The 12,440-nt window shown below is 38.7% G+C and overlaps 1 protein-coding gene across 8 annotated transcripts in view; it reads right to left on the bottom strand.

Moving 5' to 3' along the window:
• CCDC187 (coiled-coil domain containing 187) overlaps window positions 563-12,440 on the bottom strand; it is a 37,232-nt gene continuing 25,354 nt past the window's right edge. For 6 of the 8 annotated variants that reach the window (XM_021413709.1, XM_021413711.1, XM_021413713.1 and 3 more), the window contains 9 exons: window positions 11,071-11,255; window positions 9,479-9,600; window positions 9,096-9,223; window positions 8,551-8,630; window positions 5,282-8,127; window positions 4,304-4,645; window positions 3,492-3,635; window positions 2,917-3,042; window positions 1,669-2,629 (listed from right to left, as the gene is read on the bottom strand). In XM_021413709.1, the coding sequence (XP_021269384.1) occupies window positions 2,474-2,629; window positions 2,917-3,042; window positions 3,492-3,635; window positions 4,304-4,645; window positions 5,282-8,127; window positions 8,551-8,630; window positions 9,096-9,223; window positions 9,479-9,600; window positions 11,071-11,255 (4,129 nt within the window). In that variant the 3' untranslated portion in view covers window positions 1,669-2,473. Of the gene's footprint in view, window positions 1,098-1,668; window positions 2,630-2,916; window positions 3,043-3,491; window positions 3,636-4,303; window positions 4,646-5,281; window positions 8,128-8,550; window positions 8,631-9,095; window positions 9,224-9,478; window positions 9,601-11,070; window positions 11,256-12,440 lie in introns of those variants that run through there. The other 2 variants (XM_021413710.1, XM_021413712.1) reach the window with 2 other exon arrangements.

Below are 12,440 nucleotides of genomic sequence, written 5' to 3'. Positions count from 1 at the left end.
CCCTGAAAGCCGGCTCTTGCTGCCAGTGTTCGCAGCCGTTCCTTGTAATCCCTCAAGGACCAAAGAGGAAACAAATGGATCCAAATCCTCGTGCTTCAGGCATTCTGGTGCAATTTCAGGGGTTAAAATCTAGGCTATGATCGTTGATGGCTGTTGATACACGGACAGGGCAGGAGGGGGAATCCCACACACAGTACAGATCACATGAGAACCAGCAGATTCTGCCACATTTCCCTATTTTTGTCTGATTCTCTCTTTTTTTGACTATTAATATCTGAAGGGGTTCAGTCACACGTTTCCATCCATAGTCGCAGCTCTGACTCATTTCTGCGTCTAAACAATAACAGGAGATGGTTACAACAGTGGAATCCAATGATATAAAAGAAATGGAAGACCTTCTGGCAGATGCTAATTAGAATTTTAAAATCTTTAGGTATTTTAGAGTGCATTTTATTCAGAAGAACTGCTAAAAGTGTGAAGATGAAAGAGATGGATTACAGGAAAATTAAATGTGGGGTTTAACTGAGAAATAATCATTTTCTATGAAAGATAATGACTCCTCTCGAGGCTAGTATCGAGATTTATTGACCCGGGAGGTTAATATTGATCAAAACCAAGGCAAACAAAATATTAGACCTTGAAGTAGAGTCATCTTGATATTGAAGTCTTGCCACTGACTGAACAGGTCAATATATCTGGGTGCCAGAATCTAAGGCTTGGAACAGATAATGGCAGGGGATATTAAACATGTCTGACATGTTCTGTGTGTACACTTTTTATTCTCATCAGCAGTAGTTACTTTATGGCTGTGTCCTTCTGTATATAGCTATCTTGCAAGGGTTCAGGCTTCACTCACAAACCTAATTGCAAATATAATGGTTATCTTTCTCAAGTGTAACACATAGCAGTCTGAAATTAAACAAGTTCTTCACCTATTCATTCACATATATAAATGATATTTTTAATAGCTTTCATTCCCAACACACAACAAGCGATCCCAATGCTGCTGCTGCAAAACCGTAGTGAAAATAAACTGAAAAACTGTAGTGCTTCAATATACAGATTTGTCATTGTATCCAATAATTTGCCTGCGAGTCCTGGAGGAAAAAAACAAACAAACAAAACCAACACTGAATTAAGTTCTACCGTAAGCTGACAAGAAGAAAACATTAATCTTAGAACAAATAACTTATCTGGATTAATTAATCAATGAGGATAAAGGTCGGGGGAGGAGGAGATAATTCTCACCCAGGAAGGAAGAGCTTGTTTAGTGCTGCATCTCAGCAGTGCCATCAGCCCTAGGATCTCAAAGCAGGAAAGTCAGGAGCCCAACTAGAGAATCAAGGCTCGTTAAGGGATACTGTTTGCTGAGTCTTTATCCTCACCAAGTATTGCAGGCTGTATCAATCAGTTGGTTTGGAATGAATTTATGTAGTATATAGCAGACTTTTAGGAAAATGTACCATGAGGAACATGAAAATAGTTTATAGAGTAAGTTCAGAAGTTAAAGATAATTTCTGTCCCAAGTACATTTTCTTTCTGTTCATAAGACAGCTACTACTACTGTGCTTTTTAATGCCCCTAAGAGCTATTTGCAAAACAACAAAACTACTTCCATTCACTAATGGGAGCAGCAGTGTAGACAATATAATCTGAAATCAAGTAGAATTTCCGTAAAAATGAAATACATGGGATTTATTGTGTTTATTCAGAAAACAAATCGGTATGAAAACAGTTAAACCATCAGTACTTAAAAATAGAAACACAGTGCATTTCAATAGTTTTTCCCATCAAAAATTGACTGTAAATATTGTGATTTTAAATATAATCATTCACAGGCTGTAAAAAATAGTACACAGTCACCTTTGTAATGGCACTGTGCCGATCAGGAAAAGTTTTAGACTGTTCCAATTTAGAAGAGTTTATTCCAAGAGACAGAGATCGGCAACAATTTACTTCCTGTGAGATTTAATTCTGTCTGCACCTTGATGTTCTCAAGACAGACAGCATTGATTTTCTGAACGTTTTTCTTAAAATGTGATTCATCAATCATCATTCACAACCAGAACGTGATAATGAAGAATAAGACAATTTACACATAAATTGCTTTTGAACCCTGTCTGTATAATCATAGACTCCTATACAATTTTAAACACATAAGGAGCTCTCCAATTGCATAGGTGAATAAAGTGCTATCTTGATTAAAAAAAACAGAGAAGAATAAAATTTTCACCACTTAGATTATGTGTAACATCACTCTAAGAAGAGTACTGAACTTAATGAGCATTCCCAAAGCTCAAAACTTAAGAAGAATATTTTAGGTAGTATTTTTGTACTTGCATCCTTTCATCGTAAACATGAACATAACGCTTCAGCCACACTTGTAATGGGTAAAGTTCAGAATTAAAATTCTTAATCACGCATCTCTTGCCTTAAAAATCAGGGATTAAAACTCCACCTTTCAGGCAAACTTCTAATCACTGGCTTTTCTCAAATAAATCTTGTTGAGAACTCTGATCGTATCAAGGATCAAGCTATCAAATATATCTTCAGTCATGTTCATCTTCACAGTTAATTCATCATCATCATAGTAAGTCCACTGAGATTCTTCTTTGTGGAGCTCCTGAATCTAAAATATAACATGGATATGAATGTTTACTTCACGAGCAAGAGCGTGGTCAGTTCTGGGAGGCACTAAGGAGCTGTCCTAATCCAACAATTTTATATATGTAATATCCACTTAAAACAGCCATAAGAAATGAAAATACTGGATGATTACTGCAGTTGTGATGAAAAGGATGCCAATAACTTCTGTAAGTTCCAAAGTTATTTTAAGTAAACATGATCAAACAACATGAACATTTCTGGTTCAAATCTAGAGAAAGTAAACAGGTCTTTGCTGGGAGGTGTGCTTACCAGAATCAGATCCACTCTGTCTCTCTCACAGTTTGTGTACTTGGTCATATTAAGGAATTTTCTTTTCCTTTCTAAGTCATTCCTTTCCAGGTTCATTATTTTAATAATTTCACCCTGAACAAATGTCTAAAAAATAAGAAAAGATGAAAAGAATTGTTCTCATGGGAGATCTATCACTGTGGAGTGCTGGAAATGAGTGAAAAGGGCCAATGTGGAGACCCAGCACCAAATCTAGAAATGCCCCAGATTTTAGGGGACTGATTTAGAAGATTGATACTGACCAAACAACACATTGTCAACATAAGATCACTTCAGACGTTGCACCCAAGATTGTCATAACCATGGACATTTAGAAGCCCGATTGTCATTCCTCTTTAGAGCTCTATGCACTTGGAATATTTGGGCTCACTAATTAGGGCAGTCTATACTTGTTCTGATATTTCAGAGCAACGCTGTTTTCTTCTCTAATTCACCTCAGCTGCACTGCTACAACCCTCTGAACTTTGCCACTGTGTCATTGCAATGTCTGCTCTCTTTACTCTCATTATTGTACAGTTTACATTTCCAGAATTTACCTTAGCCTCATCGACCTCTGTTCTTCTGCAATGACACCTAGAACAGCAAGATCTCAAATTTTCTCTCAACCATGGAAATGTATTTGGATTTGCAGTTACTTGATATTCCGCACGTAGAAGCTCGTAAGTCAAATCGAATATAACCTGTAACATCAAAAACACAGTACCAAACTGAGTACCAACTGATACGCTTTCCAAAGTTTTCTAAGTGTTTGACAAAAGATATCAGGCTGCTGACAGCAGAGTATTGCATCTCAGTGCAAAGTCTGTGATCATCACTTACATCACTGATTTTCCTATAGCTGTTGTGATGATCATTACCTAACGAGTATGTAAGCCTGTACAGCAGTAGGTCTCAGACAGTGATGTGTGATCATTCACTAAATACAGATGGCTTATACACGAGGCTCTGATAGGGCCCATAGATCTCTTGTGCAGACAGAGTCCGCAAAATTCAGTAATCCCAGGGTGCCAAGGAACATGAAGATCTGTCCAAACTCATCAGAGCAGGACTTCAGAGGAGGAACACTTGGGCTGGAGATTGCAGCTTTCCAAGAAGTTTGTTTTTTTCTAAACAGACCCAAAACTTCTTCAGGGTCTTATGACAGAAGAGCTCTAGCAAAAGGCTTGTATCACAGCAGGGATGTCTATCCTAGAAGAATTAATTTGCAGTTCATTAACAGAAGCAATATATTTTGTGATAGCTTTTTCAGTGTTCCTTTGCTACATTTAGTATCAGCAGCAAGAGTAATAGCAAGTACGAGCTAATACAATTCAGCCTACAGAACACTGGAAAAAACTTTAAAAAATACCTGATTATACATCCTCTTGCTTTCTGTTTCCAAATCATTCCCTGGGAAGTCATTGCACTTCAAATCCTTTGGCACACTGGTTCTTGTGAAATTTGAATAAACATTTTCCGGAGTCCATAATTCTTCCACTGCATATGCAGCCAAATTTTTAACATACGAAGTATAGTGTGGTACCACAAGGGGAACTTCTTCAGTTTTCTTCCAAGGAGCTGAGTGCCACTGATCCAGCCTATACAAGTATTGCTTTTGTGTTTGTCTTTCCAGAGCACGTTCATCAGAATTCGGCTGATCAAAATCTTTAGAGCTTCCAAAAACACCAGCATCAAGGATTTTCGTAAGGAACTTTAGTGGGGAGAAAAAGAAAAACAAGGTGATGTACCCAGTACTTTTCCACAGTTTTTAGAGATATTGAAATTATTAGCAACTGATTTAGGGCTACACTTCAAACTCCAGAACGATATGCTCTTACTCACGGGCTCAAATAAAGGCTAACTGATGTGTCAGAGAAAAACATGTTTTAATTGTATTCGGTAGAATTCAGAATTAGATTTACATATTTGAGTACCATGAATGTTTTTTTATATTTATTTATTTAACACATTTTTGTTCTGAACTGGGACTACTTTTCTTACCCGCTCCTCAAACCAACGCTTTATTTTTTAAACCTTTCTTTTATGATGCTTCCTGATGAACTACTTAGGAAGTAAAAAATAAACAGGCTGGAACTGGAAGCAGCAGGCATCAAAAGAGCCATTTCACTTGGGGTTCCAGGCTCCCTGGTAGGCTGAAGGAGAAGTGAGAGAATGGGGCACAGATATCATCCAGCAGCTGCAAAGTTCCTTAAGTGAGGAATGGTTTAGCAGTTTGGTTCCATATGTTGGCACGATGCAATTTTTGACGAAAAACAACTGGGCAACAGTTGTAGACCCAATTTCAGGTCCAACACTGCAGGTGACAAACTTTTCTGACTCTACTTACAGGCAAAGTAATTGGAGAAGTCTCTGAAGATGAAGGAAATATCTTGTCTGTTTTTACTCCTTGTTTTCTTTTAATCTTCTTATATTCTTTAACTGCATCATGTACAAATTTAGTCACAATTCTTTCTGCTACTGTGTGACAACCATGAATGCTAAGCATATTGAAATCATGCAGTAGAAGATTAAGAACCTTTGCTGATTGCTCAGTTAAGCTAGCAACTGGATTTTCTTTGATAAGAAATTGTTTCTGACTGCCTTCTTGTTTTAGGCCTTTGATATAATTCATCACATCTTTTTCAAAGGCACTTTTATATTTGTGTTGAGCTGTTTCAGTGAATGCAATTAATGCATCAAATAGAAGCTTTTTACTGAGTTCAGCTGCGATATCATCAGTGAGTTTATTTCTCTTCTGATCCTCTACCAAGCAACAAACATTTTTGCTTGTATTTATCCCATCTGCATGGCAAATCTTTTCCTTTGGAGACCCATCCGCAAGCATCCCTTGTTTAATTTGTATCAGATCTGTTTTTTCTTTATCTGATCCCAAGCACATTAAATTGTTTTGATGATGATGTTCATCACATTTCCAGTGGTCAGAATGCAGAAACTTTTGACCTTTTCCAGACTGCAAGGCAACGTATAACCTAGACTGCTTTTCTGGCACTTCCGATCCTCCTGCACTTTTTGTATCTTCAGCTTTCTGCTCTGTTACCCTTGCACCCTGCCCACCGACTTCAGGGTATTTGCAATCTCTTTTGAAGGATTCATCATCATAGAAGGAGTCTGAGTCTTCATCCCCAGTGGAACTGGAACCATTTTTGTTAGCCTCCAAGAGGTGTGAAATCTCATCCGGTCTGACAAAGATACCACAGTGCTGTGCACACTCAAAATACTTCACCCCTTTGTAAGTTCCAGCATGATCACCTTCAGCTTTGTCCAGTGCAACACCAGCCCAATGGCCGCTGTCAAAACAAGTCTCTCCTTTGAACATTAGGGTTCCAGGTTGGGTCTGCTTTACTAATACTCTGTCCCCAATTTCAAATGATGATAATGGGTCGTCACTGTCCTCCTCAGCTACGGGCAGCGTTAAGTACGTTTTGCATCGTTTCATCGTGGAAGCAGGATTTTCACTGACCTGACTAGAAGAAAGAGGATTTGGCACAGGCAGAAGCTCCAAAGACTGTGATGGCATCTCACGTTCTCCTTCCTGGTATTCTGACAAGTGATCCTTTGCACAGGAAATATCTTCTTCGACTAAATATTGTTCTGAGAGTTTATGTTCCTGAATTGAAAAGATATCAACTGGCTCTTGATTGAGCAGAGGATATTCTTCAGTCACGATGTTATCAGGTAATGGGGGGAATGCATCCACTTTCAGTAATATATCTTCATTCATACACTGTCCAGTCTCTGAGACTGTCATTTGTTCTGGTGGAGATGGGAAATCATCCATACTGAAGCTAGAATCATCATTTTTCATTGTATCTTCACCTAAAGGGGGAGGAGGAAGATCTTCACTTGGAAATGACAAATCCTTTCTATTAGAGGATGGCAAGTCAGCACTTCCATAGGACAACACTTCATCAACAGGAGACAGTATTTCTGACAAGGTATCCTCATCAGCAGGAGGGAGGCCCTCATCACTAATAAAAATTGTATCATCTCCACTTCTGAAAGAGTTCTCAGATTGAAACGTTTGCTTTTTTGAGGTAATGGAAGAAAACTGTTCATTCCCCAATTCCTTTGCGGCCTGCCTGTCATTTTTTGAGTTGTTATGAGTTCCTGACACCAACCTCTGCAAAGACACAGAGGAGCAGATTTCTGTATGGACTTCCTGAGGAATTCCTTGTGTGGACAAGGGCAGAGATACAACCTTATCAAGTTTTCCAGATATGACCTTCTCATTCAAAAGCTGCACATGATTATTTTGCACTGCTGCGTTTCTGGACGATAGACATGCTACTAATTTATCATTTGCAATGTCTTTGTCAGGTGGAAAAGAGACAGTGCTACTAAACTGGTTAGCAGACAAATTCAGATGATTCAAAGACTCCATCAGGGGAAGATTTTGATCCTCTAATAAACTGTCAATTCCACCATTCCTTTTTGGACTGTTAGTTATGGAATTAGGATTGTGCTGTTGGTAGATCTGAAGTTGGTAAATATCATCGCTGCACAAAGAGCTGGCAGCTGCATTTTTTAAGTTTTCTGAGGCTTCCAAGTGTGGCTTATCCATTCCCTTGGCAGGTTTATCAAACTGGGAGGAATTCAATAGCATTGTTTTGGAGGTATTTGCTTTGTCTGTTGGAAGGAAAGATAGCAAATGACCAGTGCACCCAGGAGCTGAAGCCTCTGCAGGGTATTTCTTGAAGTTCTGAGAGTGTGATGAGATCTCTGTGCTGCTGTCATCCTTGGGCACTCCATGTTCATTTTGTTCATCACTATGTAATGTTTTCCTCACAGAATCTATTGCTAATGGTGTCTCTTTTGGAGTATTAGGAAAAGCATCATAGAGGAATTCTTCTGGGATACTGACATCTGTGTCCTCGCCATTTTGAACCTCCAATTCAAAGTCTGAAATTGAGCATTCTGAAACATCAATCCAAACTGCAGACACTTTCTGAAAATCTGGGAGAGAACAGTCAGATCTGGCGTTTTCAGAGCTTGGAGAGAAGTTGTTTGACTTGGACAATGACTCAGTAGAAGCTAATCCTTCGGAAAATGCTTTCAAGTGTAGTTCTTCATCAGAAGTTTCTTGATAATTATGGTCCAAAGACTTCAGACACTGACTGCCATCCACCTGATGGATCTTACAGGGGGCAGACATTTCCACTTCATGTGGAACATCTAAAAAAAAAAAAATTCAAAAAAACATTTTATAGAAGAGGTTGCTGATAGGCAACAAGATTCAAATCCATTTAATCCTCAGCAGTAAATTGCATTAAAAAAAATCAGCAGCATTACATTCACTGTCAACTGGAGGATTATTTTAATATCATACAGTATAAAAAATAAATCAGACTTATCAAATAAAGATGAAGAAATCAGTACTGTAGCGAACAAGTAAATAGAATAGTGTCCAACATAGTTGATCAGAAGGGTTGAATGCAAAGTTTTTGTTAAGATCTCTATTATTTTATCTCAAAGAGGAACTTCAGTGCCTGGTACAAGAAGTAGACCATTATTCTCTACAGACAAAACTCCAGGAAGACCTATTACTAAGATTATGTCAAATAACCATAGAAACCCTATGGGGGAAAAGGCACTTACCTTCTGAAAAAAGGATTTCAGAAGGTGCTTTTTCACCTGCATGCATGATTTGTGATTTTCTTTCAGAATCTGGGTTACCCCTGAAAATACAACATTATAATTGACTTAAAACTGAAGTTATGAAGCGCACGGCACTGAGAGGCATTCAGAAATGTTAATGTGGAACACTAAGTTTCTTTGGGTGTATTTGCTACCTATAAACAGCAGAATGTGAAATGCAGCACCTTGTTTTCAACTGTTACTTTGAATGCTTTCTGTCTAGGCCAAAGCATTCTGTAGACACATTTTCTGAAGCTGATTTCAACATTCATTCAACTGACGCAAAAAGAATGAGATGTTCAAAGAAACCATGTTCACTGGATGTAGCATACATTACATCAAATTCTTTTGTGAGAAAAAACTACCAGGTTAAGATCATTATGGCCTGCCCACCGTTTCCACTACAGAACCCACTATGAGCATCAAACCCAAACAAGGCAACATTTGGCACATCAATAAGAAGCAGAAGGTTGGACAGGAGGTCTTGATCTTGACAGAGATGGTACCTCGGCTCATCTAATGAACTTTCTTTCCTTAACTGAGTTTTCATTACTGTAGCTTCACTTGAAATTGGTGCTGATCTTTTTTCACTGTCTTGGTCATCAAAAGAAAGATCTTTCTTCCTTGTCCCAGCCTGAAGAGGCAATGATAAAAAGAAATAATATAAAAGTACTGAATATGCAAAAAAACTGAAGAATACCAAATGAATTGCTACTGAAATTCCTTCAGGTTTAAGGGCAACACAGCACAACAGAACTTCAACACAAGGTCATCTTCTCTGTGTACAAGCTGAGTTCTAAGTGATATCTCCATGACAGGCAATACCATGGATTTCTTCTGTCAAAAACTTTATGCAAAGATGAAAAAGAATTGTAAGCTTGACACGTGCCTGAAATGGACTACACGAGTCTTCTTCTTCTCTAGAAGTTCTGCGACTTCTCTGCTCCCTGGGTGCTTTCTCCACTGTCACAGAATCATCCTCTTGGTCTTCTAAGAATGGTGTATCATCACCTGAAACGTACACATTGCTCAGCACAGAACGGAGATGTGGGGTTCTTCATCTCAACCACGCAAAGTAGCCATGACTCCAAGAGACTAAGACTTGCTACTAGAGTTCACGTCAAAGCCTTTCCACTCGCATTCTAGGTTATGAAACAGCACAAGTCCAGTCAAATATAAAAATGAAGTCAAAACACTCATGATGAAATTGTGATCTATTCAAGTCCACAGAGAACTCTTTACCTGAGAGACAGGATTTATTTCAATTTGTTTTCCCACATGCTAAGATGTAGGCTTGAGAATTTAGTAACAATGTAGCCTCTGCAAAATTTCTAACATCAAGACCATTGTTCCTAATTCTTAGTTACGCAAACCTATAGTCTCACTCACTACAATATCTACAAGTAAATGGAGAATACAGTTAATTAGAAAAAAACAAACCAATAAATACTTTGTGCAATATTTCATATAATGCAGAGATTATGCATACCTGGAACTCTATAAATTATAGAACTGACTCATATATAATAGCCAGTTTTATTTTTCTGCGTTGTACTGAGAGCAAGAAATATGAACTGAGGATTAAACCTGGGAACAAAAATAACTCCAGAATGCGCTGTCAAAGTCCATCTTCAACTGATCTATGTTCTTGTGAAATGAACACCCTTAAATTATTGTAAATGTGCCTCAAAAGAAAGTAATTGTTAATGACACAATCAGAATAAGTTATGATTTTGTTCTAAGGAAGCAGTGCAATCATATCTCATAATAAACCTTCGAGAGATCTCCACCATCTTAGCTAGTAGTGATTTATGCATTGGGTACAGTGAGCAAGACACTTAGATAATAAATGAGAAGATTGTCTCTCTTTCTGTCTGGAATAAAGTTTGATTGAAGTGCTTGAAACAGATTGGACATAATAGCATTAAGTATGATTTACCAGTTTCTTGAAGGATGCCTTCTGCCTGGACCCAGCATAAGCTACACAGAACAGAAAGCATCCTCAAGCCTCTCACTGTAAACTTGCTGACACATGGATTGTTTCCATTGTTTTTATTTTGGCCCTACACACTCCTTGTCACGCCAGCAGAAGCTGAAAGGAGCAATGACCTTATTTATTCAACCATCCCTCTACTTATCTTCCAGTTACATAGCAGCAGCTGAAATTCTCACTTCCAGAAGTTTCTACGCACTCTATCTATGCACAGATACCACCTCAACAAGACCATTTACAACTTCGTACGCTTTCTTCTCGCTAATCCTGAACAGATCCTGGTACCAAAACCCGCATTGGAGATAACCAAGGAATAGACAAGCATCACAAGTTCTCTCTCATAGAGAAATCAGCTTTACAGTCCTCTTCTAAAAGTTCATTTGAACTGCTCCAGAGAACTGCTGAGATTTCAACATCTCCCCTTAGTAATTTAATTTGATTAAGTGTTCACTGTTGGCTACAGAAGTCTTTTTTTTTTAATTGGGTACATGTGTTTATGGCATTTTTGATCATAAAGACCACACCTGTGGTTTGACTGGTGGCATCACAGACTTTCTTGGCTACTGTTCCACATGCATCAGGACCTTGTGCACCAAGGGACTGCTCCAAACTCAGGGGCTCCTCTGTCAGTTCCTGGTACTGTACCAGTGTTTTCTTATTCTTGGTAGAAAAGCTGAAAAGAGTTAGACAAGAAACTCATGTCTGGGAATTGTTTTCATGTTCCCAGTCACAACAAGTCTTTGCAAAGCCAATAAAGCCATGAATTAAGTGTTTCTGGTAGCCCGTGATGGTACCTGCACTAGTGGCATGTGCTTGAATGCACATGCTTATAAAACAGCCAGTTATTTCTCTCTTCCCCTTCCTCTTACAATACTGTATTCTATACAGTCATACAAGAATAGGAGAAGGCTAGAAAAAATCATCAACTCTGAAAATGCAAAAAAAAAAAAAAAAAAAATCCACCCATGACCATAAGGTATTGAAGGACATGACAATAAGTATCCCAATTTGGAAGATGCATTCCCAATCCTTAGCCAAAAGCTTGTCCACTTAGAATATTTCATATATGTATTCCTTGTTTCTAGTATCTGATATCCATTGATGAAAGCCCAAACTAGCAGCTTTTTCTGCACATTAACAATTTATTTATTACTTCAGTACACCTTATTTTTTTTTTTAATAGTATTTCCCAACCCATTCCAATCCCTGACAGCTCTGCTTATTAACCATCTTCATGGTCAGGATAAAATATTAAGATACTTGCACTGGTGGGTAGATAGCATAATTACCACTCTACACTCTTCTGCGGGAAACAGATCTATACACAGTAATGCAGCAGCCAGAGTTTGGGTGCATCGAGTTCCACCAGGCCCCGTCTGCCCCAGACTTACATTAATATTCACTGTTCTCCTATGAGCAGGCTTGTCAGTAATAAGAAGTGAAAGCCCAGCCAAGAAACCTTTTAAAGATTCCTGTGACTTGTAATCAATAACACCATGAGTTATAGATCAATTCCATGACGGGATTTATTTGAAAGCCTTTCCCTGTGGGGAATGTAAGTAAATGCACAGCCCTGACTTGCCAGCCTGCACAGGGCCTGGGGAACACTGAATGAGAGGGCTTTTCCAGTTGCCTCCAGTTGCTTCTCCTTCTGAAGCAAGCTAGATGTTTGCTCATCTGAGCCATCTGGACCACTGCCCTTCTGAGCAGTGTGAACACTGCTGAGTCCTCATCTGCACTGCTCAGCACCTCCTGCCCAGGGCAAAGCAAATTGGGGTGCTGGGATTAGGGCATCTGGGGAATGGGATGTCAGTGCTTTCTCAGAGCAGTCTCCCTGAACTCCCTGATTACACGTGAC

Source organism: Numida meleagris, chromosome 16 (assembly GCF_002078875.1).
Source record: "Numida meleagris isolate 19003 breed g44 Domestic line chromosome 16, NumMel1.0, whole genome shotgun sequence".
Lineage (NCBI taxonomy): Eukaryota > Metazoa > Chordata > Aves > Galliformes > Numididae > Numida > Numida meleagris.
The sequence above is the reverse complement of the archived record's forward strand: the minus strand, read 5'-3'. Positions and strand labels throughout refer to the sequence as shown.